The following is a 25,196-nucleotide window of genomic DNA, read 5'->3' as shown; positions in this document are numbered from 1 at the left end:
AACAGCTCTAAACACAAATTAAGAGGAGAAAGCATTTGATGTAATCTTACTTCAGGTTAGATTCTTCCCTTACACAGTGCAATGGTAAAAAAATTCCACTAGTGGTCTCCACAGGCACATTTTATGTGTACAGACTCAAAGCTTTGCAATTAAACTCAAATCTTCTCTTTGACAAATTCCAAACATTGGCTACTGCAGCACTATGCAGTTCTGCTAGAACTCTGCTGGCATTGGAAATACTTTATGCTTTTTTGCAAATAAGTATAAGAATAGGAAGATCTCCTGTCTCTCTCAACCTTTCTTGACCTGGTTCAGACTAAGAAGGAAAAGTGAATTTTTTCTTCTTTGACATTAAAAAAATGTATTGCTCCTCTCTTTACAGAATAAATAACCTGAAATCTACAAACCTAAGTAATTATGAGTGAAAAATCAGTTACTCTGGGTCTCACGATTCAGAAGTGGAAATAATAAGATGCTGGAAAGTAGATCAGTGAGACATTTTGAGTCTGAATTACAAAGTACTTTGAGAACTGGGGCACAGCAGAGGTAGTGCAGGAACTTGTCTGTCCTTTCTTTCCATCGACAGAGAAGGCATCAGAAAAGATCCCAAGGAAACATGACTGATCTTCACTAGGCTGCTTACTACAGACACTTCTGTTTTGGTAAGAGGATCAATTTCTTCTTTCCAGTAACTTTATCTGCCAGTTTTATTCCCTCCCTCCCTCCCTCCCCAGCCCATTCCAACGGGAGTGTCTTAGTGTGATGACCTGTAGTCAGCCCCACAATGTTGCTTAACCTCCACTTTCATCTGCACTTCCAATAGTCCAACTATTTGATATTTTTTTAAATTAAAGCTCTGGCCTTTCCTTTTATTAGTTCAGTTAGCCAGAGAGAGAGAGAGAATGTATTTATAAATATACAAAGCCACACTCAACTCTGTTACATTCTGACGGGTTTAGTTCTCTGACAGTAACATAGGACCCCCAAGGCAAGGTAATAGAAATGGGGTAAGTCTACACTTCTGAAGCCTTCTCTTCTCCCTGCTCTCTGATTGGCTAGTTTGTCTTTCAGCTCCTTCTTGATTAGCTGGAAGAAGTAGGGCTCCCTGTGTTACTCCTCCCATCTCTGTCAGTGGGGCTGGCAGGAGTTCTGACCACTCCCAGAGGCTGAGCTGATCAGAGGCATCCCTGCCACTAGAGCACCACTCAGGATCTGCTTACACCAAACTCCAGTCCTATCTGCTGACAGTTTAGGGCAGGTCCCAGCACTTGTTTTCTTCAGCACCAAGGCTGCTCCAGCTTACAGAGCCCAGTCATCTCCTTTACTCTTTACTTTTTGTGCTTTTCCTTTCAGCTGCCTGGCTTGACAGCTTAACATGGTTGCCACCTGCTTGCACCTAGTTGGATTTGTCTCTAGTTTTGTTGGCTGGATTGGTGTGATCGTGGCAACAGCCACCAATGAGTGGGTCGTCACTTGTGGCTACACCATCACCACTTGTAGGAAGATGGACGAGCTGGGATCCAAAGGGCTGTGGGCAGATTGTGTCATGGCAACAGGGCTCTATCACTGCAAGCCACTAGTGGACATCCTCATATTGCCAGGTATGGGCTCCTCGCTGTCTCCCTTTTGGTACAGAGATGAAGGGAGAAGTGCTGCTCCTCTTGCAACAAGTCCTGCTCCAGAGTCAGACCATGGCAAAACTCCAACTGATTTCAACAGCGCAGGATCTCACCCACTAATTATAATACACATAGAATTCAAAATTCTACTAGATTGATACTATCCTATATTTACAGCTAATATTAAAGATAGATTATGGCTAATATTTTAATTATGTCTTAGGTATGATTCTATTTTATTACACTGTCAATGATCCATTTTATTTTTTATTCTTATTTGCTGTCATTCTTGATACACTAATTCTTTCTCTCTCGTGGTCTACAACTGAGTCTTCTGGGTGCTACTGTCATACAAAGAATACATTATAATAATAGGATATGGCCTGGAGTTTTGAATTATACAATTATTTCTATTAACTTTAGGTTTTGACTTCAGATAATAATAAAGTTCTTTAAATAAATAACTAAGCTGGTCTTACAAATATTATAGATCTACTGTATTAAAATATTGATGAGTATAATTAATTTTTAATACTAGATTATTAACAGTTGATTTTAATTTAGAAGACTTAGTCTTGATATTCAAATGCTTTCTGCTCCTATTAAGACTATACAATATAGAACTTTTAATTATACAGTTATTCCTATTTGCTATATTGAATTATTGTTGATATTTGCTAATTGTGTAATTTGCTAAACTAGTTTCACACTAAAGTCCAAGTTAAACATGATGCGTCACTAAGTTTGAATATGTCCTTTTGTGCTAACTAACCAAACTTCTGGACCTCAGCATATGGATTCTTTGTACAATCTTGGCATCTGTGAATAGTTTAGCTAGCTGGTAGCATTATCCGTTTCCATCACCGTCAGTTTTGTAACACTTTTTTATTGTTCTGTGCCTTTGGCCTCCTCCCTGCAATTCAGGAGGGGTAGGAGGAGGTCTGCCAGCCACTTTTCAGTGAATTGTTTTTCTTTATTTGTTCACATTTTTACCAGGAGCTCTGAAGAGAGTTTCAGTGAAGGTGGAAAAGCCCTGGATTTGTTTCAGATGTTGTCAGTCAGTCAGTGTTGCAGAGCACTAAGTTTTGCTGATCACAGGGTTTCTTGCAGTGTCCACTACCACAGTAACTAATTAGACTCCGCTCATATTTCTGTTTATTTTCCTGTGCCTTAGTTTTTAGTAAATTTTCCTTCTTGTTTGTTTATTAGTATAGTGCCACACTGCCCACAATATACTTGCTGCTGTAGAAGGCACTGAGAAAACCCCTGCCTGGAAGAAAAAAAGTTGTGCTATTAAACTTTCATTAATAGGTATATAAATCTTTTAGCAGCAGAAAACAATGCCCCTCTTCAACAAAAATAACATATCACAGGCCAAAATACTTCTTGCAGTAACTTCTTTAATACCAGTGGGTATACATCAGGGACTAATGTATCCTGATTTGTCTAATAGCTGAAATCCACACAGTACCTCTTACTGAATGAGTTAGAAGGATTTAAAATGAATGCGTATGTATGTTTAACTGGGACCGATTCTACTGAAACAACACAGGGCTTTTCAGTCTCGTTTACCATACACCTTTTAAAGAGTTTGTTTTCAAGCAGATGTTCAAATGTACACAGAGTCTACATGTCCAAGAAGAGGAAAATGCTTGAACCCTGGTTTCTCATCTGCATGATAATTAATTCTGTGACTCTTGATTCAAGGCACTGTTTGCAGATATATTGTGTGGTATCATCAGAGTTCCTGAACTCATGAATCCTCTCTCCTATGGCAGTGCTGTCATTTCCTTCTGTTGGACAGGATGGGAATGGGAGCTGGGTGTATGTGTGCATTTCCCCTAGAACCTCCCTATCCCATTAAGACTGTGTCCGGAGCAGATAGGAGACTTCCAAACAATAGGAACAAACTTTGTACCAAAGCCAAACATGTGACCCTTTTAACAAAAGCAAATTTTAACATTATTATTATGTATGTAATTACTTTGTTAGTTATAATAGGAGTGCATGGCATTTCACAGACAAATATAAATGACAAGTGCCTTGTCCTGGGACACTGACAGTCACCAGCTCTATGATCTCCTGCTGTCTTGTGTTGAGCTGTTGTTGCATAGGTTAACAGAAACTCAGTAGAGGACATGGTTTACCTGCCTGCTGAAGTGGGAGGGAGTTCAGCCTATTAAACCCCTGAATCCTGTGATGTCCATATTGGCCTGAGGGATTCGTGGAATTTCCTATTTGTTAGAACTGGTGCCCATCTCTCAATCCCCCATCTAGCCTGGCTAACCAAAGCCTCTGGAAATTTGCCTCCACTGTGTGTGGGGGCTTCAACAGCACTGGAATATTATACAATGAAGTACAGAGTGGAGCTATCTACTGAAGTTCCATTGATTTGGTGGGGGGGTCGGTGCCATGGGTCAGCTGGGTACTGCCCGTCCTCACTGCTGGAAGTCCAAACCCCCTAGATACCTCCTAGGAGAGGCTACCATAGGGTTATGAGAAAGAAGTTTGATGTTACAGAGTTGATCATTTCCTTACTTTATGCTCCCTTCAGGATCGATTGGGTTTTGTCCCATATCTCAGCTGTGTCGGGGTGGTTTTATATCCCTGAGTTATAAGAATGTAAATGACCCAGATTGCTCTCATTTTGCAGACCACCAGGATGGGCTTTGTGGTGTGGACCATGGACCACTGTCTGAGAACTTCCATTTTAAATTTCTGCTGTTAACCAGGTTCATTTCTGTGTTAGGGATTGGGAACCTAGGAAAATTCCTCCCATGCCAAATTCTTCCCTTGCTGTCCTCTCCTCTGCTCCCCAGCTCCATAGCTTCTTGGTGCTTAGGTAGTTAGTACTATAGGAGTGTTTGGCTGAATATCTCCTCCTGTTGTTTTTGTTTATTAATCAAGACTCTGCTTCCTTTCCTTGTCAACAGGCTATGTCCAGGCATGCCGAGCACTGATGATTGCTGCCACAGTGCTGGGCCTCCCTGCTGTTTTCTTGCTGCTGACTGTTCTACCCTGTATTCGGATGGGTCATGAACCTGGAGCTGCCAAGTACCGGCGTTCCCAGCTGGGAGGAGTCCTGCTCATTCTCTTGGGTAAGGTGCACATCTGACCCCTGGACATACTTCCCGTCTTTTGATTTAAGGATAACATGCTGTACAAACTGAGTAGGCAGGAGATTACCTGATCCATCGCTCAGAAGACATGGCTGTCTGGGCTTGGCCTAACCACAGCCTGGACAAGTGGACTAACTACATAGTCTGTTGGAGAAAACAAATGCATAAACATGAGGAGGAGAACAAATAAAAGAAGCAATGAATGATGGCGGGGGGAGGAGAAGGGTTTCTAAACCCTACTGTGTATTGTCTTAAGGAGTCCTTTGGCATCTTGCTCCAAGTAAAGCACCCAGCACGAGTCTACGGTAGGGTGATCAGTAGTGACAGACACACAGCTGCCCATGGGTGATTGATTTGGCTAGCTAGCCTGCAGTAGTGTTACTATGTTTGCGGGGTAAGGCAGGGGAGAGCGGGAACATGAATTAGATTCCCATTGCCAGGGGTGCTGGAACTGGCGGTGCTGCCGCATCCCCGGCTTCAAGTAGTAATAACAAACGCATGGTTTACATCATCAGTACCCCCACTATAAAAAATTGTTACAGCGCCCCTGCCCATTGCCCCAAAGTTGCCTAGAGAAAAAGATCAGCCCCCAAATTCTCCTTGTCTTAGCTCTGTGCCTGTGAAGTGTCACAGGTGGAATCACATAAAAATAAGTTGAGTGTAAGGCTGAGGAAAGCAGGATTAAGAAGGTACAAGTCTTGCAGGCATACTGGCTTCAAAAACAGGACAGGGTATAAAGTTGAGGGCAAGGACATGTGCATGCATACACTCAGCAGTTCTTCCCTATGTGGCCCGTCAGTCTTGCCCTTTCCCCCTTGACTCTGAGTTCATCTCACAATTTCTTCCCTTTCTCCGTAACTGAGTGGGAGATTGTTTTGACCAGAATCAGACTGTGAAGCTCATTGTCCCAAGTGTGACACCTGTGTATTCTTGAGGCCTCGTCATCTCGACAACAGCCTTGGTGTCTTGTTTTTATCAGTTTGTTTAGCAGGGGAGGAGGGGCGAGGGAAAGTGGCCTCTTTGTGCAAGCTCTGCCTCGTCCTTGGCTTTCTCAGCGTGGCAGCCAGCACTGACATCATGCAGTTGTTGGTTTTTTTTATTTTGTTAAAGTGAACACTGGGTGTAGTTGCCACAGCAGAGGTAGTCAGTGCTGGGGCTTGGGAACTGATGAGCGGCTGCAGCGCATGCCAGGGCTGGGGACTGGAGCACAAGGGTTAGTCAGTTAAAGAGGAGTGAGCACAGCCGAAGAGCTCCAGTCTCCCCCGTCCCCCCCCCCACCCCCAGTTATGAGTTTAGCCTTTAATTTGCTGTTCATTCTGCAAATAGTTCCAGCAACTAAACACCTATAAAAACACCATGTGACTTAATGTTTTTGAAGAGCATCCTGGAGAAGTCCTTTTGAAGTCCTTGGAAGAGGGGCAGCTCCTCTCATCTCTGACCTGAAGGGAATCCCTTCCATAACTAGACTGAGTCTCCATGCCTGCTCAGTCCTTGGGCTCTCTCCTGACAATTCCAACAAGGGTATGATGGTAGGTTTTGCCCCTGTGTGGCGCACTGGGAACTGGGCTGAGTCCCCAGACTCATTTAACAGGCCACTGGTCAGAGGATAATACTGTAATGTATAGTGAGACTGATTCCATGCCTGTGATGCTGGGGCCTATAGCAGTGCATCTGGATTTTAAAAGGATATTGTCACAAATGGTGTCCCTAAAATCAGATATATAGGCCCTGTGTGGGTTTGCAGGTTTGCCAGACCATCCCTATTGTAGGCAGTCAAAATAGAGGGCTAATGTAACGTGTGAACTCATCACTGACCACAGTCTAAAACCTGGAGCACCAAAATAGCCAACCTTGGCAGAGGGGGATCCTGGTGGAGGGGTGAAATAAGAGGGGGGAAATAGTCCTGGCTTGTGTGTCCCAGCTCTGTGTAGTGCAGCGGTTGGCGGATCTGAGTAGAGATGGATCCGCTAGCCCCACCATAAAATTGGGACGAGAGAGGTCTGAATAATGGATCTTTCAGTTCACCACCAATTCCAAATAGTCAGCACAAAAATTTGTTTGGGGTCAAGCAGATGTTTCCTTGACCTGAAACAAAATGTTTTGTTTAGCTTTTGAACGTTTTCTAATGTTTTTAGATTTAAAAAAATAAATTCAAGGAAAATCTCAAAACAAAAAGTCATTTTGTATTGAAAAATCAAAACAGTTCATTTTGAAAATGCTAAAACCAAAACATTTCCATTTTTTCAGATTTTTTTTTTTTGACCAAAACAATTTAGCCAAATTGACACAAATTTGTGAAATGTTTCAGTGTCACCAGTCTGCATTTTTCACCTAAAAAAGTTTAGGTTGAAAAATTTAGCCTCACTCTCATTGGGACACAGGAGACCAAGCAGCGCTGGATGTGAATTAGTAGGTTCCAGAAATCCTGTGCCTGCATCAGGACCCTCTGGAGCTGCAGATGATGAAAAAGGGTCTGGCTCATAATTCTTTTCTTCTCGAGATTTCAGTTACTTTCTCATTATTTGTGAGGAGTTTGTTCCAGCTGAGTAGCTTATGGCAGCTGACTGAGAGGTAGGATTTCACTCAGAGAGCAGGAGACCGACAAATGGGTAACAAATTACAATGACAATGTTGTGTTAGCCTATGATGCAAAGAACTGAAATTTCCTATTGTAAACAGTGCTGTGCCCTGTGCTTATAGGTAGGCTTCTTGGGCCCAGATCACTACTTACTGACACAGGTTTTACATTGGTGTAATTCCTTTTGAGTCATACTAATATAAATGAGAGGAGAACCTGGCTCCTTAAGTCCAGAGAAAAGCAAAATACATAGCCATAGAAGCACCCACCGCTATACCACACTCTCGGTCACAGTAAGTAATGGTATGTCTATGCTGCAGCTGTGGGGGGGGGGGGGGGGTGCTGCCAGCCAGTGTAGACAGACACAGACCAATTCTGCTTGAGCTAGTGCACTAACAATAACAGTGTGGATTTTGCAGCATGGGTAATAGCACGGGCTAGCCACCTGAAAACAGACCCAGGGCGTGGGGCGGGCTTGTAGTCTGGTGACTAGCTCCTGTGCTGCATTGTCCACACTGCCATTTTTAAGCATGCTAGCTTGAGCTGAACTAGCATGTGTTATCTACCCTGTCTGGGACGTACACTCCCAGCTGCAGTGTAGACATACTGTACGTTTCCAACCTAGCAACTCCTTTGAGAAAAGAAAGTGTTAATGTTAAAATGACATGGACCAGTTAATACTCCTTAGGCATGATTCTGATCGCTCACTGATTTTTCTCCATTGTGACCAATGGAATAACTCCTTATACACACTCGTGTGCATGAGATCAGAATCAGTCCCACTGTCTGTAAGGGCTCAGTCCTGCAAGGTGTTGACTACCCATGTCAATGGGAGTGGAGTGTGTTCAGGAGGATCAAGCCCTGAAGTGCCTAGCAGATGTTTGGTGCTGTATAAATAAAAATAAACAAATTCCCTAACCCATGTTACCAATAATACTATGGCGGATTAAAACCGAACATATTTGCTTTCTCATGTTGTCTGCTCTAACCCCTTTGGCCCTAGTGTAGCACCTTCCACTACAACCTTGCTTACGCTGTGCATTTCACTCAGTTCCACCAATGAAAATATATTACTGTAGTCAGTTTTGCTTTTTATTCTAATCAGTTTCAAATCACTTTCACTTTCTGGCTCTCCTGCAGTAGCACAGTGCTGCAGTGTTTAAAGTGTGTGGGCATTGCAGGGAAATGTTTAAAATAAAACTGCTTCAGTTAGATTACAAAAATCACGAATGCATCATAAGCTTTTTAAAATAAATTTTTACACTACCTAAATTTTCTTGGTCAAATTTGGCCAGGTGTGGTGTCCTTGGAATGTGAATACTGGACACAAGTACATGACTTTGGTACCACTGCAGCTTAATGATTTGTCCTCTGGAAAACAAATATGGTGTTGCCAGCCCATAGCATTCAATAGTCATGAGTCAGGCCCCAAAAATCATGAGATTGAGTTAAAATGGTTGTTTTTATTTGCTGTCGGATTATCGAACCTTTGTGGTTCGCGTTTTCAATACGGGGGCAGGGATAGCTTGGTGGTTTGAGCATGGGCCTGCTAAACCCAGGGTTGTGAATTCAATCCTTGAGGGGGCCATTTAGGGATCTGGGGCAAAAATTGCGGATTGGTCCTGCTTTGAGCAGGGGGTTGGACTAGATGACCTCCTGAGGTCCCGTCCAACCCTGAGATTCTAGGATTCAAGCTTTTTTGAACAACCATGAGGACTAAAAACTTGCTTTTTTCTTAAATGAAGGCTGAAAATATCTCACTTAGTCACATGACTCCTGGAAGAAAGGCTTTAAGAATAATACCAAATTTGGTGAAATTTGAGCAGAAATCACAAGAGTTGCCAACACTGTAAATATCCCTATTAATTTAAGAAATTGATGTGCGTTTAGCACTGAAATTGTTAAAAAGAAAAACAGAGGTCGTGATGCACATTATGGAATTTAAAATAACGACTGAAAACTTGCCAGGAAAATAGTGGGCTCAGATATTCCATTGATTTAATGTCCACTGAAAATAGCAAGGCTGAAGTAAGAACAATTGTACATGTGCACACCGCTCTATCTTGTGTGCTGATGTATATTTTTATGTCTGCTTTAATCCCGTCTGTACTAGGGAATCGATCTGTTGCTGCAAACAGCTGTCAGAAGTGGTTCCCTCTGATTCAGTGCTGAAAACAGTTCAACTGTTAGTGTTGATGGAACAAAAAACAGACTAGCAGCCAAACCGTTGGTACTTGTTTTATGGGGATCCATTGCTGATAACAAAAGGTCAATTTCCTAGTGTAGATTGGGTGGGGTCTGAAATAAAGGATGGTAAAAAAAACCCAAATACCTACTATTCTGATTTTGAAAATTAAGATAACTGGAAACCGCATTGGTTATTTTATACATTGAATAATGGAAAGTCTGTCAAAGATTAAATTGGGGTCAGCCAGTTCTCTCATAATAGCCCCATTCTTGGAAGTCTGATAGTTTTGAATGTTATAAAGTCACATTTAAAATAAAATTATCGCAGTCAAGAAGGAAAGATTGCCTTTTATTTTTTAATCTCAAATTTCTGCTAATCCTCACACACTCTAAAGGAAAACTCCAGATTGTTTCCCCTTTGGGAATCCAGAATCATTTCATTTCGTTTTAAAAGAAGTGTTTAATATAAAAAGAAACCCCAACATTCTATTAAAGAATTGGGAAGCTGCCATTTGGGTAGAATGAGGATCATAGAAACTCACGCTGGATAACACTGAATAGGAGAGAACAGGAGACATTGAGGCAGATTTCAGGGAAATTTCCATGTGCAGTGACATTCTCCCTAAGTATAACACTGCCTTAATATACACTGTCTTTACTTACTTCTTCTGCGGATACTTTCCAGTGCTTTTATAGTAAAGCAGATAGTGGGGACTCACTCCCCTTGACAATATGTCAAGCTAGATTCACGCTACTCTATCCTCCACACCAGCCCCCAACCCCCTTTTATGCTCCCTATTTAGGTGAATGTACCACCCAATTAAACTAAGTTTATAATGCAGAAGATTAAGAGTTTCAGTGCAGCGGTCTGAACCCCTGCAAGCACATGGCCAATCGACACATTAATGGCATGGTTGGGATTTAGTGTGGAGGACATGACAATATGAATTTATAGTAGTATGATGGAGCAATGTCAATGCCCAGTCTCATTTGTGAGGGGTCATGGGCTGGCTTAGTAAAAATCCTAGGCAGTATTAGCAGGAAAAGAGAAGTAGGGGCAGTTTATATTCAGACAGCTTGTAGAGAAACCTATTTCACTAAACCCTTAATCCTGCCTAAAAATTACCTACAAAAACTCCTGCTTTTTCCTTTCATTGCTATACAGAGCAAGTTTTCTTGAATCCTACTCTGTCACTTCCAGAGTAAAATCAGAGCCCGCTGACTTGTAGAAATATTGAAATTGTGGCATGTTCTTTCCCAATATTTTTGGGGGGATTTACATTGAAATATTACCCATGCAAAGTATTGGGAATCCAGCAGAGTTTGAGCACATCCCTCATCAGGATCAACAGACTCATTTAGAACTGGTGGCAGCTGGTGACAACCAAATGTGGGGAGGTGAAACTGACCCATAGAGTGTCTTTGATTGGCTTGTGTTGCACAGAGTTTCCCAACATTGTCAACATCAAAATAAGGTGGTTTACACATAGTTTATCCACATATACAAGAGATGTTATTGTTTCAATGACCCTGAGAGCTCTTCTCATATCAGAGCAAGTGTTTTCTTCTGTCCTGTGTTGTGGGGGAGAGGTCTGGAAGGATAAGGCTCTTATAGTCTATGGACATAAATATATTTTTTTTACCCAGTGCCGACAGAAAAGAAAAGATGATTGTACCCTTTGTGGGCAACAAAGAAGCTTTTTACATGAGCCATCAGATGGCTTTGCAGATTCTCAGTTGATACATTCATGTTTGAAAACATTAGAAGCTCATGGATTTTCTTGTTTGTAAGAATCAGATAAAGCTGACCTACATTCAGGACAAATTCAAATCCTCCCCACCCCCCTAAATGTCCTTTAAAATCCCCTTGGTCTTTCTCTTTCGGGAGGCTCAAAATTATTATTGGCTTTATTAGCATCCTTCAAACGTTCCTCTCTTTTCCATAAACAAATATTTTCTCTAATAATAACGGCAGCCATTGGGGTTGCAATCTCTGCTTTCCTGGACAGAGTCTCTCACTAGTTCTCTGCTTTAACCAAACAGTTTTCCTTTTTCTTTCCCCACATCTTTCCCCTTGCAACTTTAATTTTTGACACAACCTCAAGATATCTTTTAACACGGTTGGTGGAAATCTGTAACTCTGCCATAGTCTTGTTATTGTTTTGCTCTGATTCCCTGATAGCCACAAGGACGGAGTCCAGCACAGCTTGCTCTTGCAGGAAATAAAACATTGGCAGATTGATTCTTCTCAGATGTATGAGCCATAAAGAATTATTGTTTTAGGGCCCAATCCTGAGAGTGCCTAGTATCATCAACTCCTATTGCCTTCAATGGGTATTAAGAGCACTCAGTGTTTTGCAGGATCAATGATAGACCCTTAGTGAGGGTGATTATTATGAACTCATATAGCAATGAGCATGTTCAGAATGCAGGGGCATGTTTTCTCACTGCTTTCAGCAGCCATGACCATATTATGCCAAATGGTATTTTTTGACCCTGGTTGCCTATAAAGTGCTGCATTGTTTTTCAGTTGGTCATTTCTGGCTTTTAATGCCCTTAAGGGTGTGGCTTCTGGCTGTATGTGAAACTTCCTCTATAACCTGGGGACATCTATGTTCACACACCAACTGCTTCATAGCATCACAATCACGCTGTAGACTGGAAAGCCATTGTACCATTCCTGCAACTTTATGAAGAAGTTCTATAGAATTTAATTTTAAAAAACCCCTTTGGAGTAGATTTTTTTGACCATGCAGTAGAATGTAATAGATTTCAATCCTTGTTATAGAATCCTACTGGATAGTTCAAAACCCCAGAAAAAAGGATCTAATTTTCTGTTTAATTCTATAGGTTTTTAGAGTAACTTCTGTAGACCCCTGTTGGTTCTGTCCCTACTAAATTCTATAGCTCTTCTCCCACAGGGAAGTGGAATTTGCTCCACAGTTAAAATCTGTCTCCTTTCTCTGACCCCTTAAAAAAAAAAGTCTGAGCTTTTTCCCCCTTACGCTATTTTTTAATCTGAATATTGTTGTCCATCTCTCCTCTTACCTTTCTCATCTCCATTCCTTTTTTGGACTTTCTCCCTTGCAGCTGATTCCTTCTTGTTGCTGATTCTAATTTTTCTGAGAGTGTTCTTAATTTGCCTATATTATGTTTATGGTGAAGTATGTTATATGGTGCCCTGAGTGGTGAGGCACTTCCGAAATGCATATATTCCTGTCCATGTGGGACCTTTCAAGGAGGAGTATTATAATAATGAGAAAGGGGCCTGAGTCTCTGCTCACTTACTCTGGGGTGACTCGATTGACTTCCCTGAAATTGCTCCTGGTACAAACAAGAAAAGAATCAGGCCTAACCTACATAGCTTATAATTAAGGAATAGGAATAAAAGGCGAGAGTTTTGTTAGGGTTGTTTTCTTATGGGTCGGAGGCATATAGTTTTCATGTGAACTGAAGTCAGTTAAGCTATATGGATTTACACCAGCTGAGAATTTGGCTCGTAAATCGGTGGAGCTATGTTGATTTATTTCAGCTGAAGATCTGACACATACATTTTACTTGTTTGCCAATAGATATTGCTGTTATGTTTGAACTGGAGATGTGTATTCTCTGCCCTCCTATGGAATTTTCCTTATTTCTGAATACCTTCAAATCATCCATTCCAGGGATGACTTTTATCCTTGGGCCATAACTATACTTAGGCTTTGCAGAATTTCATTTTTATTTTAAATCATTTTAATGGGTATATCAATGTTTATTTTTAAACATTCTTTTCTATTTAAATTTTCACAGTAGCTGAAAAATGATGTGTTTTAAGCATTTTTCAATTTTTATTTATTTAAATGTTCACAGTTGCGGGAAATTATGGGAGGCTCAGACAATGTGTGGTCAGACAATATGAAGTGAGCTGTAGCTCACAAAAGCTTATGCTCAAATAAATTTGTTAGTCTCTAAGGTGCCACAAGTACTCCTTTTCTTTTTGCGAATACAGACTAACACGGCTGCTACTCTGAAACCAATAATTATTTAATAACAATAGAGCTTGAGATTCAAAAAGTTAAAGCTTTATAACTGTTAAAACACAAACTGTCAACATCAGATCAAAATATACAAAGTAAATATCCTTAAATCAAACTCTAATATGTTCTCAAGCAGTGTTTTTCTTACTTTTCCTCAATTTGTGTATTTATGGTGAAATTGACATTTATCGATAAATACCTAATCCTTCCAATTCTAATTATGTTGCCTTTGGAATGCATCAGATTGCACCAAATGGCAAGTGTCTTTTCGGTGTCCTTTAAGTGCCTGTGAGGATATTCCTACTTTCTCTCTTCCACTCTGCTCAGATCTCTCCTGTAAGGCTTTTATCCTCCCACGTTCAGGTTCCCTCCCCTTCTGCAGGTTACTCAGTTCAAATACTGAAGATAAGGTTCATGAGAACCCACCGTGGGCCTGAAGGACAAGGAGGGGGAGAGAGGGCATGCTACTGTTTTCTCAAGGGAAAATAGGCTACGCCTGTCATATCTAAACTCCACACATTTAATACACAGACAGGGCAAGACTCTGGTCTCTGTTATGCAAGTGCAAAATATTCCTTCTACTGTGCAATATAAAAGGACTATGAAGTATCCGCATACTCTAACTTCTGTGATGTGTTTATGAAAAGGGCACATTTAGCTTCTTTTCGAATCGGTAGGAATGATTTTTAACATCTGTTTATATCACAATCGTGTCATTTTGCATTCTGTGTGATCCTGCTCTCACTGAAGTCATTGGGAGTTTTTCCATGGACTTCATTGGGAGCTAGACCTTGGAAAGTAACTGAACTATTGAGGGTGATCTTTAAAATCTTAAATATAGCCTTAGCTTGGAGTATATAAACGGAGGGAAGCAGAGGGAGAATTAATTTGCCTACTTTGTCAATAGCCCATGGAGTCTACGCACAAATGTATTCTATGTGCACTAACTGTAAAATATTCAGGGTAGTTACTCTTTATTTGTTGATATGGATAATAGTTTAGAAAATGATACTTATTTACTAGCGATGATCCGCACCAATTGGAAACTCCCTGCATAATTCATTGCTTCATCATGTGCCTCACCCAACTGGCTGTATTTTGGGAGGATGGTTTTTATGTCAGTAGTATTGTCAAATCTGTGGAGACACTAGGGTTGGGATTGTCTGTAGCCCTGCATGTTGTGTATTCATTTACATCAGTGTAAAGTGGGTGGTGTTCTGATCTGGTAGCACTTTGCTCTGGTGTAAATGACTACATGAGCTGCTGGGCAATGAGAGTCCGGCTCCAAGTGTTTTGCTATATTGAGTTCTGGTTGGATTGTCTGTTGATATTATGAATTTTGAAGCCATTTTACCAGTCAGATGCCAATGCCTTTATTTGTTTTCTTCGGCACTAAAAGCAACAAAGTAAGGCCTCAAAGCCATTCAAAGTATACCCACTCTCCCCTGCCCTCGCCAACCCAAAAGTTAACTTGGAAGAATGGGTAGTTCACTGCTTATCTTTAGGGTTATTGGAGTCAATTGCAAGAAGTCATTGAAGTCAGAAGTCATTGACTTCTGTGGGGTCAGGATTTCATACCCACTGTTTCTTCCTCTGTTATCGTATTTTTAAACTTACTGGCAAGTGACTTTCATTAGTAACACTGAATGGTTTGCAGATAGGCTTGAAAGGGTTAAATTTGAACTGATAAATATTGGTAATTTTTCTCCTCCTCCCTACCCCCCCAAAACTGCATCATAACCTGAATTTCATTAGTACTTGTGGCACCTTAGAGACTAACAAATTTATTCTCTAAGGTGCCACAAGTACTCCTGTTCTTTTTGTGGATACAGACTAACACGGCTGCTACTCTGAAACATGAATTTCATTGTTAACCATCAAAATAGATAGAGGAAGCAGCATTAACTGAGAGGAAGAGAGAGTGCGGACCTGAAAAGGAATTTGCTATCCCATCCTGCCTAAAACTGAAATATTAAGAAGTGAATATTGTGAAGTATTGTGATCTGTAAGTTTATTGCTGAATCTGTTGCACATCTTGACATTCATTGAATGTTGATTGTTAAACAATGGTGAGTGACCCTGAGGTCTTAAGTGTCCTGTAAAAATGTGCCAATGGTTCAAGGTCTCCAGCAGTAAAAGCTACTGTGATCTGCCAGGTCCCTAAAGGATTGAAAACAGAATCCTTCCAAATTTGCGGTGAAGTGCCCATTGCCCTCCTGGAAGGGCACTCATGTCAGTGGGAGCTTAAGGGCACTTGCTGTCTCCCAGGAGGTGCCATGCAGGATCAAGACCCAGTTCTTGAGGTGCTAAGTAGCTTGCAATTTTTATTGACTTTGGTGGGAATTGCATTTGCTCAGTCTGTCTTGTGATCAGGCTAGCGGCAGAAGCCTGTGCCTCACATTTATTTAATGTATCTCACATGACTACATCTATGATTGGACTGGACTGATGTGCTGCAGTTACTGTTGTTTTTAATGTCTCCCCAGCATTGTGTGGTATCGTTGCTACTATCTGGTTCCCTGTGTCTGCTCACCGTGAGACCACAATTGTGAGTTTTGGATACTCCCTTTACACAGGCTGGATTGGATCTGCCCTTTGCCTCTTTGGTGGCTGCGTCATCGTCTGTTGCTCAGGAGATGCTCAGTCGTTTGGTGAAAACCGTTTCTACTACGCATCGGGATCCAGCTCTCCTACCCATGCTAAGAGTGCTCATGTATAAGCAACCTTGAGACTCCCCAGAGCCTTCATCATCACATGCTTTTACTGGTGGACTTGGGTGCTTTGGGTTTGTTTGTACTGTCACACACCATTGCCAAGCTCCACAGTGGAGGATTTAAAAAAAACACATCATGAGTGCCTGATATTTTAAAGCATGAAACCCCCACTTTTGCCTTAAAAGACACCTCTAGCAAATCAGACCAGGCCATGCCCCATTTATTTCTTGCTGATTATCCACCCTAACTTCTTGCATTCATGATGCTCTTGGTAGTTCCACGTTAGCTGGTGGTTGTTTAGTTATTCTTTTTTTCCAGCTCCCATGATTATGGGAGTGTGGAAGAGACACTTTCCCACTGTTAAAGTGAATCTGATAGCTTCTCTGAATGCATTACCATAGGCTTCTCCCCCACTCAAGGTCACTCCTTTGGCAAAGTTAGGATGGAAAGGGCAGGGACAGGGAGAGACTGTGCATTCCAGGCACACAAATGTTTCTCTTTTGTAAGATTGGGGATGGAGGGAAGGTTGTTTGCCTTTCTCTGTAAATACTTCTTTTGGAATTTGATCATTTTAGTAACAATGTTTTTCTAAATTCATCAGTATGAAGGAAATGAAACCCAAAGGTTCGAATTACAAGGTAAATGGTGCACTTGTATATACCTTTAAATGACATGAGGGGGCTCTAATCCCCACTATCCATGTTTTTTTTGTACAGATCGGTTACTAAAAAAATGTATTTTTACATTGATTTTTTAAAAAAAAACGTTCTTTTCTTTATTCCAATTAATTTGTGTTCTGACTTGCATCCTTAAAATGGAAGTTTTTTTAACACGCAGTATAATGTACCAGTTACAAATACAGTAAATTCCAGTGAATACTGATGATGCCTTTGTACTTTAAATGAAATATTGTACAATAAATAAAAAAGTATGTGCAAACATTGCCTTTTTCTTCCTCCCTGTGTGTCTGCAAATATCTATTCCCTGTTATGTTTTTATTCAGTTTTCCCAGTGATTCTGAAGGATTTTCTTGGTGATTCAGGGAGAGTAATTCTACTCTGTAGTTGGTCTGTACTGCTCAGTATCGTTCTGATGCTGTGTTGTAATTATCAAAACCCAAGTGTCAGACTCCCTGTGCAGGGGGTATTTATTTATAGTACCATTCATTCCTTGCATTAACATTCCAAATGATAGGTTGAGTCAGCATAATTATCAATAATCTTTTCTATGTCTGGAAAACGTAGAAATCAATATTGTTAAGGTGATACAACACACTAATGTGGACATAGTTATACCATTATAAAAGTGCTTATACGGGTATCGTTTAAAAGCTATCCCAGTAGAAGCACATTTAGAACAGAGTAAGGGCATGAACTTGGGCCCATAGAAGTCAATGTTATAGCTCTCATTGATTTAAATGGTGCAGGATTAAGCCCTACTTGCATCCTCACTGGAGGCTGAACTGATTTAACTATATTGTTAAATCACATCGTTATCTGAAATAGTTGAATCAATTCAAAAACTGTGTAGACCAAATCTTGGAATGAGAAAAGGGAATAGCTCTGATGTTAGCAAATGCACTAGTGTGTACTTCACTCAAATTACCTACCTTGCGTTAAAATGGTAGTGAAGACATGGCAACTCTGCTTTTAATTTAGGTTAGCAGCTCGAGTTCAATCCCAGCTCCATTACTGTCTTGAACTTGAGCTGCTAACCTGAGTTAAAAGCCAAGTTGCTGTGTCTTCACACCTGTTTTAACCAGAATTAAGAACACACCTTTTCTGCAATGTAGACATACCCTTAGTGACTGAGCGTCTGATCCAAAGTTAACTTGTAGTTAACTTCAGTTAATGGCTCCCACTGACTGAAATGAACTTTGGATGATGCTGGAGATAAAGACCTTGAGCTGGATTGTTTTCTTTCACCCCAAAATAACTCCGCTGATTTCAGCAAAGTTATTTCCAGTTCATCCCTGTGTCAGTAACAGGAGAATCTCTCCCCCTGTGTGTCTCTAAAAATTCCCTGAGGGCCTAATGCTGCAGTTCTTAGTGTGCTAAGGCAAAATCCGGATTGAAATCAATGGAAGTTTTGACTGAGGGAAGATTAGAGTGTGTTGGCCCTTCATGTTTTATTAATGTACCCATTGGTAGCAACAGGTTTCTTCATGTTCCTGAGACTCCAGTACAAAGGAAATGCCTTTTTGAAGTACTCAGGGAAATCAAATAAAACGTTTTGGGGTTTTTTCTCTTATGGCTGGTATACATTAAACAAAACATGGAGAATTAAATGGAATTATTTTACTGGGGGAGAAGGAATCCTAACTATTTCAAGCACATAGGTGTGAACCATAAGAATTTTCTTGAGCACCAATTTACTCTAATATTTTTACCAATAACTTTAAGATAATAAGAGGCAACACTTTTCCAAGTCATTTATTTCACACGACTTTAACATTGGTTGGAATGTTAACAATGTGAGGTGCCTTCCTTTTAGAGCACACTGCTGATTTCTGTTTTGATCATTATTGGGTAATCTTTGACAGCAAGCGATTTCACTTACTGCTCCGCTTTTACAGATCTGCGTTCCTGACTCCAGCCTAGGTTGACTGACTACACACTGCTAGCAATTTACCTCTGAAGAATGATGAGGAAGGACAAGTGCAGTGTCTGGTCTATGCTGGCATTTGACTTGCTTGGGAAGACATTAAAGATAGAAGGGAGGGGGTTGATCTGAGCACAGATCTGGGAGCCAGGAACTCCTGAATTCCAATCCCTGCTCAGACACTTGCTTTCTTCATGGCTTTGCGTGCGTCACTCATGTCGCTCTGTGCCTCAGTTTCCCTGTCTATGAAATGGGAATAATAATCCTTCCTCATAGAGTTGCGGTGAGGCTTAATTCAGGTTTATGATACTCTGTAGAAGTGCATATTATTACAATAATTTATTTATTATTCACTAGTGTTGGTAGTGGAGATGGAAAGGCAGCTGGTGTTTCCTGAGTGACCTCAGGAACAGATCTGTCAATAGGGAAGAGCACTAAAGAAATCATGCATGGTCTATATAGTAATGAAAACAAATGGTAGCTATTGGCTGAGGGAACTGGGATTGTTTAGTCTGCGGAAGAGAAGAATGAGGGGGGATTTGATAGCTGCTTTCAACTACCCGAAAGTGGGTTCCAAAGAGGATGGATCTAGACTGTTCTCAGTGGTAGCAGATGACAGAACAAGGAGTAATGGTCTCAAGTTGCAGTGGGGGGAGGATTAGGTTGGATATTAGGAAAAACTTTTTCACTAGGAGGGTGGTGAAACACTGGAATGCGTTACCTAGGGAGGTGGTGGAATCTCCTTCCTTAGATATTTTTAAGGTCAGGCTTGACAAAACCCTGGCTGGGATGATTTAGTTGGGGGTTGGTCCTGCTTTGAGCAGGGGGTTGGACTAGATGACCTCCTGAGGTCCCTTCCAACCCTGATATTCTATGATTCTATGACATCTCCTGATACCTAAACACTGGATGGTCCTGGGGATGGAGTGTGGATGAACGAAGGCACAATCCTTAAGATCCAGGCCCTGCAGTTAGAGAAAGCAGAGCAGAAAGCAGTGGCTAATTTTGGCCAGTTGTCTGCACAGGTGGGGGTCAAAATGGCTGAGCGTGTCTCAGTTGAAGACTCAAGAATGGGGGAAATTGGCGTGTCCACCTGGGGAGGAGGTTATATGACAGAATGGGGGGAGAATGTTCAGAGGATGTAGGGTTGGAAGTGGGGATGATTAGCAGGAAAGGTTGTTCAGGTGCCATGAAAGTTTTGGTGGATCTGGGCCTTGTTGTGCCATAATCCTTCTCTTCCAAGGTACTTAGAACAACACGGCTCACGAGGATGGGACACTTCAGCTCTCTCCCCCTCTTCTCCTTTCCTGCAGAAAGCCATGCTGGAAGGCTTAAAGGGACTGAAAATGGGGCATGGCACTAACAGGTGAATGTACTGTTACCACTCTCAGACTTTAAATGTTTTTTTTAATGTATTGATTAGAATGAGGCTGAAGCCATGACACACAGGCTGGAGTGGAATTCCCCCAAACTTTGGGGGAGGGGGTTCAGACCCAGAGCTCTATTTTAGCCTCCTCTCCAGGGCTGACTCAACACAAATAGTGTTGGTACTGAGCTGCCTTTGGGGCCAAGCAGATCCAAATTTGGTTTTCTCACACTGCATTTTGTTGTGTTGTATTGTTCTATACAATGTACACAATGTGAACTGTAACTCCCCAGTTCTTTGGCAGAACACTTGTGCTCATTACATCACAGGCCTGGTACAGTTAGTTGTTGTATACACTCAAGAGGAGCAATAAGTGCGGTCTTTGATATGTGGGCACCATGAAAGACTGTCTAACACACAGATGTGCAGCGTTGTGGAGACCGGCCTGTGATTGTGGACTGTCCATTGGGGAATGCTGCTTTATGCTGAATAGCTCCTCCTCAGAGAGCCAAAGGAGGTGATTGCCTCTTGGAGAATTCCCACAGCAAAGGCTGTTGGAACACCAGCCTACAAACCAGGTAAAGCCAGAGACCTGTTGATTCCCAAAGCTTTAACCAAACTCCCATTCAATGTGTATATTTTCTGTGAATAAAAATGTGTCTCGAGTTGTTTAAAAGTAAACTGAGGATTAGAACAAAGGGTTATGCAGCTACGTCCTGGCGCAGGAGGAGTGTGTCTCTATTAGGTGACACAAATTGCAGTACAAATATGAATAGTGAAATGTAAAAACTAAAGAGTGGCATTCAGCAAGAGCTTCCCATTGAGGGTAGGGCTCATCATTCCAGGGGGAGCTCTGAGAAGCATGGTTCCTCACAGCAAGGACCTCCCCGTGTTCCTCCACAGCCAGCTACCAAAGTTAGATTGCAACAGTTCTTCTGCTTGGGGTCTGCAACTTCCACGTGGGTGGCACAAGGGCGTGGGGAGGATGCATGTGTCTCATTGCTCACTGACACAGGGGCTGGTCATAGTCTGGCCTGACATGTCTCTTTGTTTGGATTGGAGCTGAGTCAGTGACCTCACTTTGCTTCATCTTCCCCATTAACCCCCTGCCACACCCTCACTGCTCCTTTTTTATAGGCACCTGCGTAAGGCACACACTGGCAATAGTTTTACTCTGCAGCCAACTGTGGGCCAGAATAGTGGGCGCAGCTGTCTGACAGTCAAGAGATCCAGGTTCTGTTCCTGGCCCTGCTACTGGCTTGTTGTTTGGGCAAAATTCCTTGCCTCATCTGTAATTTGGAGAGAATGTAAGGTGTGGATGAAAAATATAAAGTGCTAGATCTCTTTATTCCATTAGAGTATAGGGCCCCTCTTCAGTTCAGTTTTGTTTTATGGCCTTTGTTTTTAGTAAACCTAAATGCATGTCATTAGTAAAACAACAGCTTGCTTTGAAAAGAGCCTGTGCATTTCATCTACTCTAATTTTTCGCAAGATAGAGCCAAACCAGCAGTGAAAAATGAGAACTGTTCCTTGCAAATCTCAGAATCAGAAATACCCTGCATGCAAAGGCATATGGCCCATAGCCAGCACTGATTTAATGTAATGGCTGTTGAATGTTGTCCAGATTTCTTTGCTTATCCTAGATTATAAATCAATTAGTAACACCTTCTTAGTGCTCTTTGTAAATATACAGCAGACCCATGCAGTCAAATGGCTCCCCTGGACCCTCCTTGCTCTCACTGGTGAGATCTGCATACCCTGTAAGTCTCTGCTTTGCAGTAATGCAAGTGTCATTTTTGCTTTGGGCTTCAATCTCTCATCTGCCTGAACTATTCAAAGGCAGCTATTCCATGATAGTCCCAGACTGTAAGGTGCAAAAATGTACTGGTCCCAGCATAAAAGTGGGTCAGTATTTATTTTCACAGACCCTACCTCACAGATCTTTACCTTTCTTTCTTTTTACCTTGTGTTCATCATGTGCAGTGAGAGGGAGCAGCTCAGGCTTTTAACTTCTCTTGCAGTTAGGAGCTGTTAAAGGGATGATTTCAATTAAAAGATGCTTCTTGGTTGATGGATGCTTAAGTTTGTTTTGGAACATCAGGATTTTAAATCCAGAATTTTTGATTTGACTGATTGTAGAGCTGGAGCAAAACTTAGATCTGGATTTGGATTCTGAATCCCCCACCTGCAGAGTTTGGAGCTGTCTGGATCCAGATTTTTGGGTGTGGCTGTTTCAATTAGGGCTGTGTAAAACTTTCATACTCAAAAGCACAGACCATCTGGTTTGGTTTCAGGTTTTATTACAAACACAAATGTCAGGCCATACTCACCAGCTGCACAAACCTTTCTAGGCTGAGTTTCAGGGAGAGCCTTCACTGAGTGTTAGGGTGAATGGAGAGGTAGAAAGGGATGAGTTTGGAGATGAGTTGGGCCCAGTTTCAAGTGTTGAAGGCCTATTTATGGTTTGGGGTGGAAACCATGGAACACTCTGTTGCTTCATCTGAGTTTGACGTTGAGAATTGGGTTAATTCAAACACAAACTCACAGTAAAACTTGGAGTCAGTTCCTCTGTTGGTGGTGGTGGCATACAGTAGATGTACCCTAGCTAGTGAATCAACAGGCACCAGAATGGAAAGAGAAGGTCATGCAAAGCAGAACCACTGTCCTCTTTCCAGCTCTCTGAGAGGCACACTTCAGTCATTGCAAAGGGCTGTGTTTGCATTTTCTTGGTTTACAGGTTGATGGTGTTTGATCCCAAATCAAATCCACAGAAGCCCCAGGGAGACTGTTCTGATACAGGAATAAAGTTTACTACAGGGAAGAAACAGACATAGTCAAAGCAAAAAATGTGATTTTCTGTAAACTCCAGTGTCCTGCCAAGTGGTTGCCAGGATATTAGTGTTGGCTGAGGTGAAGGGACAGCTACTGGAGGAACCACAAAGGATCAGAGGACAAATACCTGTTTTTCACACTTCCAAAGCCTCCCTCTGTCCTGGCAGAATCTCCAACTCCTGCATACCTCTGGACTGCATGGGCCAAAGATTGCCTTTAAGAAACATTCTCAGCTCTTGGCTCTTATTTACTGACCTAACACCTCAAAATATAGTTTTCCTGGGTGGAAGAAGAACTCCATACTGGGTGTAATACCGGCTCTAAGAGCTAGGCAGTTGAGTTATTCACTTGGTCGCGGCTGCCCTCATCACACAATTAATGATTCTCAGTGCAGCTGGGAGGTCAGAGAGGCAGTATGACCTACACAGCAAGAATCTCTCTCTGCTGAACACCAAACTCCCACGTGAGGGTTTCTCTGAGACTGTGCCAGATGCAAACCATCACCTATTGGGTATGTCTCCCGGCCTGAGTACGGTGACTGACGCTAGCAGGGCTTGAGTTAGCATGCTAAAAATAGCAGTGTGGATATTGTGGCTCAGGCTGGAGCTCAGGCTTTCAAGCCTAGGGCATGGTGGGATTGACAGCCTGAGCTACAGTGTCCACACTGCTATTTTTAGTGTGCTAGCTTGAACCCAGCTAGTGTGACTATGTCAGTGCAGGCTGGGAGGTGCTGTGTAATAAACGGTAGAGATGACAACCCAAGTAGGGGAGCATGTACTAAAAAGAACAGACCTGCAGTTACCAGTCTACAAAGTGGATGCAAAGACGAGTGGAGGGAAATCTTTCTAACTCTCAGCTGAGGCTCCAGCTAAAATGAAACAGCAACAGAAGGCTCAGTTTAATGCATTAATACATAGCAGAGCTCAGGCAGGTTGGCAAACCAGTGAAATATTTCAGGAACATTTTATGAATTTAGGTTTAAGATGTTGATGAATTTTTCCATTTCAACAAATTTCAGCCAGCTCTAGAGCTGCTTCAAAACAAAAACTGCTTGATTATAGGAACGTTCAGGGTTTTGCCTTTATTTTTGTTAAAATGAACTGATTCTGGGCAGAACAATTCAAAAGTAGAGCCTGGCCCCTTGGCCTGCAGGAGCACCTAAACTCACAAGTTCTGAACCTGTGGGTCGTGACCACCAGGGGGCATCATGAGCAGATTTCAGCAGTTGCAACCACCCTCATGGCTAGAGGAGAGGATGAAACATTTTCTCTGTTGTAACATGGGGTCACAGAATGGAAAAGACTGAGAACCAGCGGCCATTTGGGCCTTTTACACCCACCTCTTATTAATACAACAGCCCATGCCCCAAGTACCTTGACAAGGCCTTTATCTGAGCTTGTCACTGTGAATCTGCTGATAGCATATGGTTTGAAAGGGTGGCAGAATGGAAAAAGACAGACACCATAGACTCAAAAAGAACAGGAGTACTTGTGGCACCTTAGAGACTAACCAATTTATTTGAGCATAAGCTTTCGTGAGCTACAGCTCACTTCATCGGATGAAGTGAGCTGTGGCTCACGAAAGCTTAAGTGAGCTGTGGCTCACGAAAGCTTATGCTCAAATAAATTGGTTAGTCTCTAAGGTGCCACAAGTACGCCTTTTTTTTTGCGAATACAGACTAACACGGCTGTTACTCTGAAACCATAGACTCAGTGAGCAAAGGGCAAAACAGTCAGGGAGTGAGTGGTGTGTTTCTCTTGCAATCCCGACAAGGCTTTTTGTGTATCCTCTCATCCTGCATGCTCCCAGCTGTGAAGAGGAAGGGGTAGGACCTGTAACTGCCACTTTGAATTTACTGGTCTGCATCAGGGCTGATGCAATTGGTCTTGGTTGCGAGGGGAGGGTAAAAGAACTAGTCTAAGAGGCAGAATATGACACTGACTGTTTGATACTTAAAACTTTAATAGTCAACCTGCTGTCACTTTCTTAGGTTTTTATTGTGTAAACTAATAACCATTTTTCACAACAATGCAAGTAAATTCCAAAATCAGCCCATTTAAATGTTTCTTTTACAAAGGAAATTTTGGAGCACTTAAGGCAAAGTTTGTCTATATTTAACTTCAATTTAGCATTGAAAAAATATCATTCCTTCAGATACTGA

At 41.8% G+C, this 25,196-nt stretch overlaps 1 protein-coding gene across 1 annotated transcript; it reads left to right on the top strand.

The window, feature by feature from the left end:
* The first annotated feature begins 1,121 nt into the window (after positions 1 to 1,121).
* CLDN11 (claudin 11) lies at positions 1,122 to 16,990 on the top strand. The gene is made up of 3 exons (XM_007055490.4): positions 1,122 to 1,601; positions 4,553 to 4,717; positions 16,009 to 16,990. The coding sequence occupies exons 1-3, from the start codon at positions 1,376 to 1,378 to the stop codon at positions 16,239 to 16,241; spliced, it is 624 nt and encodes a 207-aa protein (XP_007055552.1). The 5' UTR covers positions 1,122 to 1,375; the 3' UTR covers positions 16,242 to 16,990.
* The last annotated feature ends 8,206 nt before the right edge of the window (positions 16,991 to 25,196 follow it).

Source organism: Chelonia mydas, chromosome 9 (assembly GCF_015237465.2).
Source record: "Chelonia mydas isolate rCheMyd1 chromosome 9, rCheMyd1.pri.v2, whole genome shotgun sequence".
Taxonomy (NCBI): domain Eukaryota; kingdom Metazoa; phylum Chordata; order Testudines; family Cheloniidae; genus Chelonia; species Chelonia mydas.
The sequence above is the reverse complement of the archived record's forward strand: the minus strand, read 5'-3'. Positions and strand labels throughout refer to the sequence as shown.

Excerpts from the sequence above, each read along its gene's own strand:
- CLDN11 (XM_007055490.4), top strand. The coding sequence starts at position 1,376 with ATGGTTGCCACCTGCTTGCACCTAGTTGGATTTGTCTCTAGTTTTGTT. Across the intron at positions 1,602-4,552 it reads GGACATCCTCATATTGCCAG|GCTATGTCCAGGCATGCCGA; the intron begins GTATGGGCTCCT and ends CCTTGTCAACAG. Across the intron at positions 4,718-16,008 it reads AGTCCTGCTCATTCTCTTGG|CATTGTGTGGTATCGTTGCT; the intron begins GTAAGGTGCACA and ends ATGTCTCCCCAG.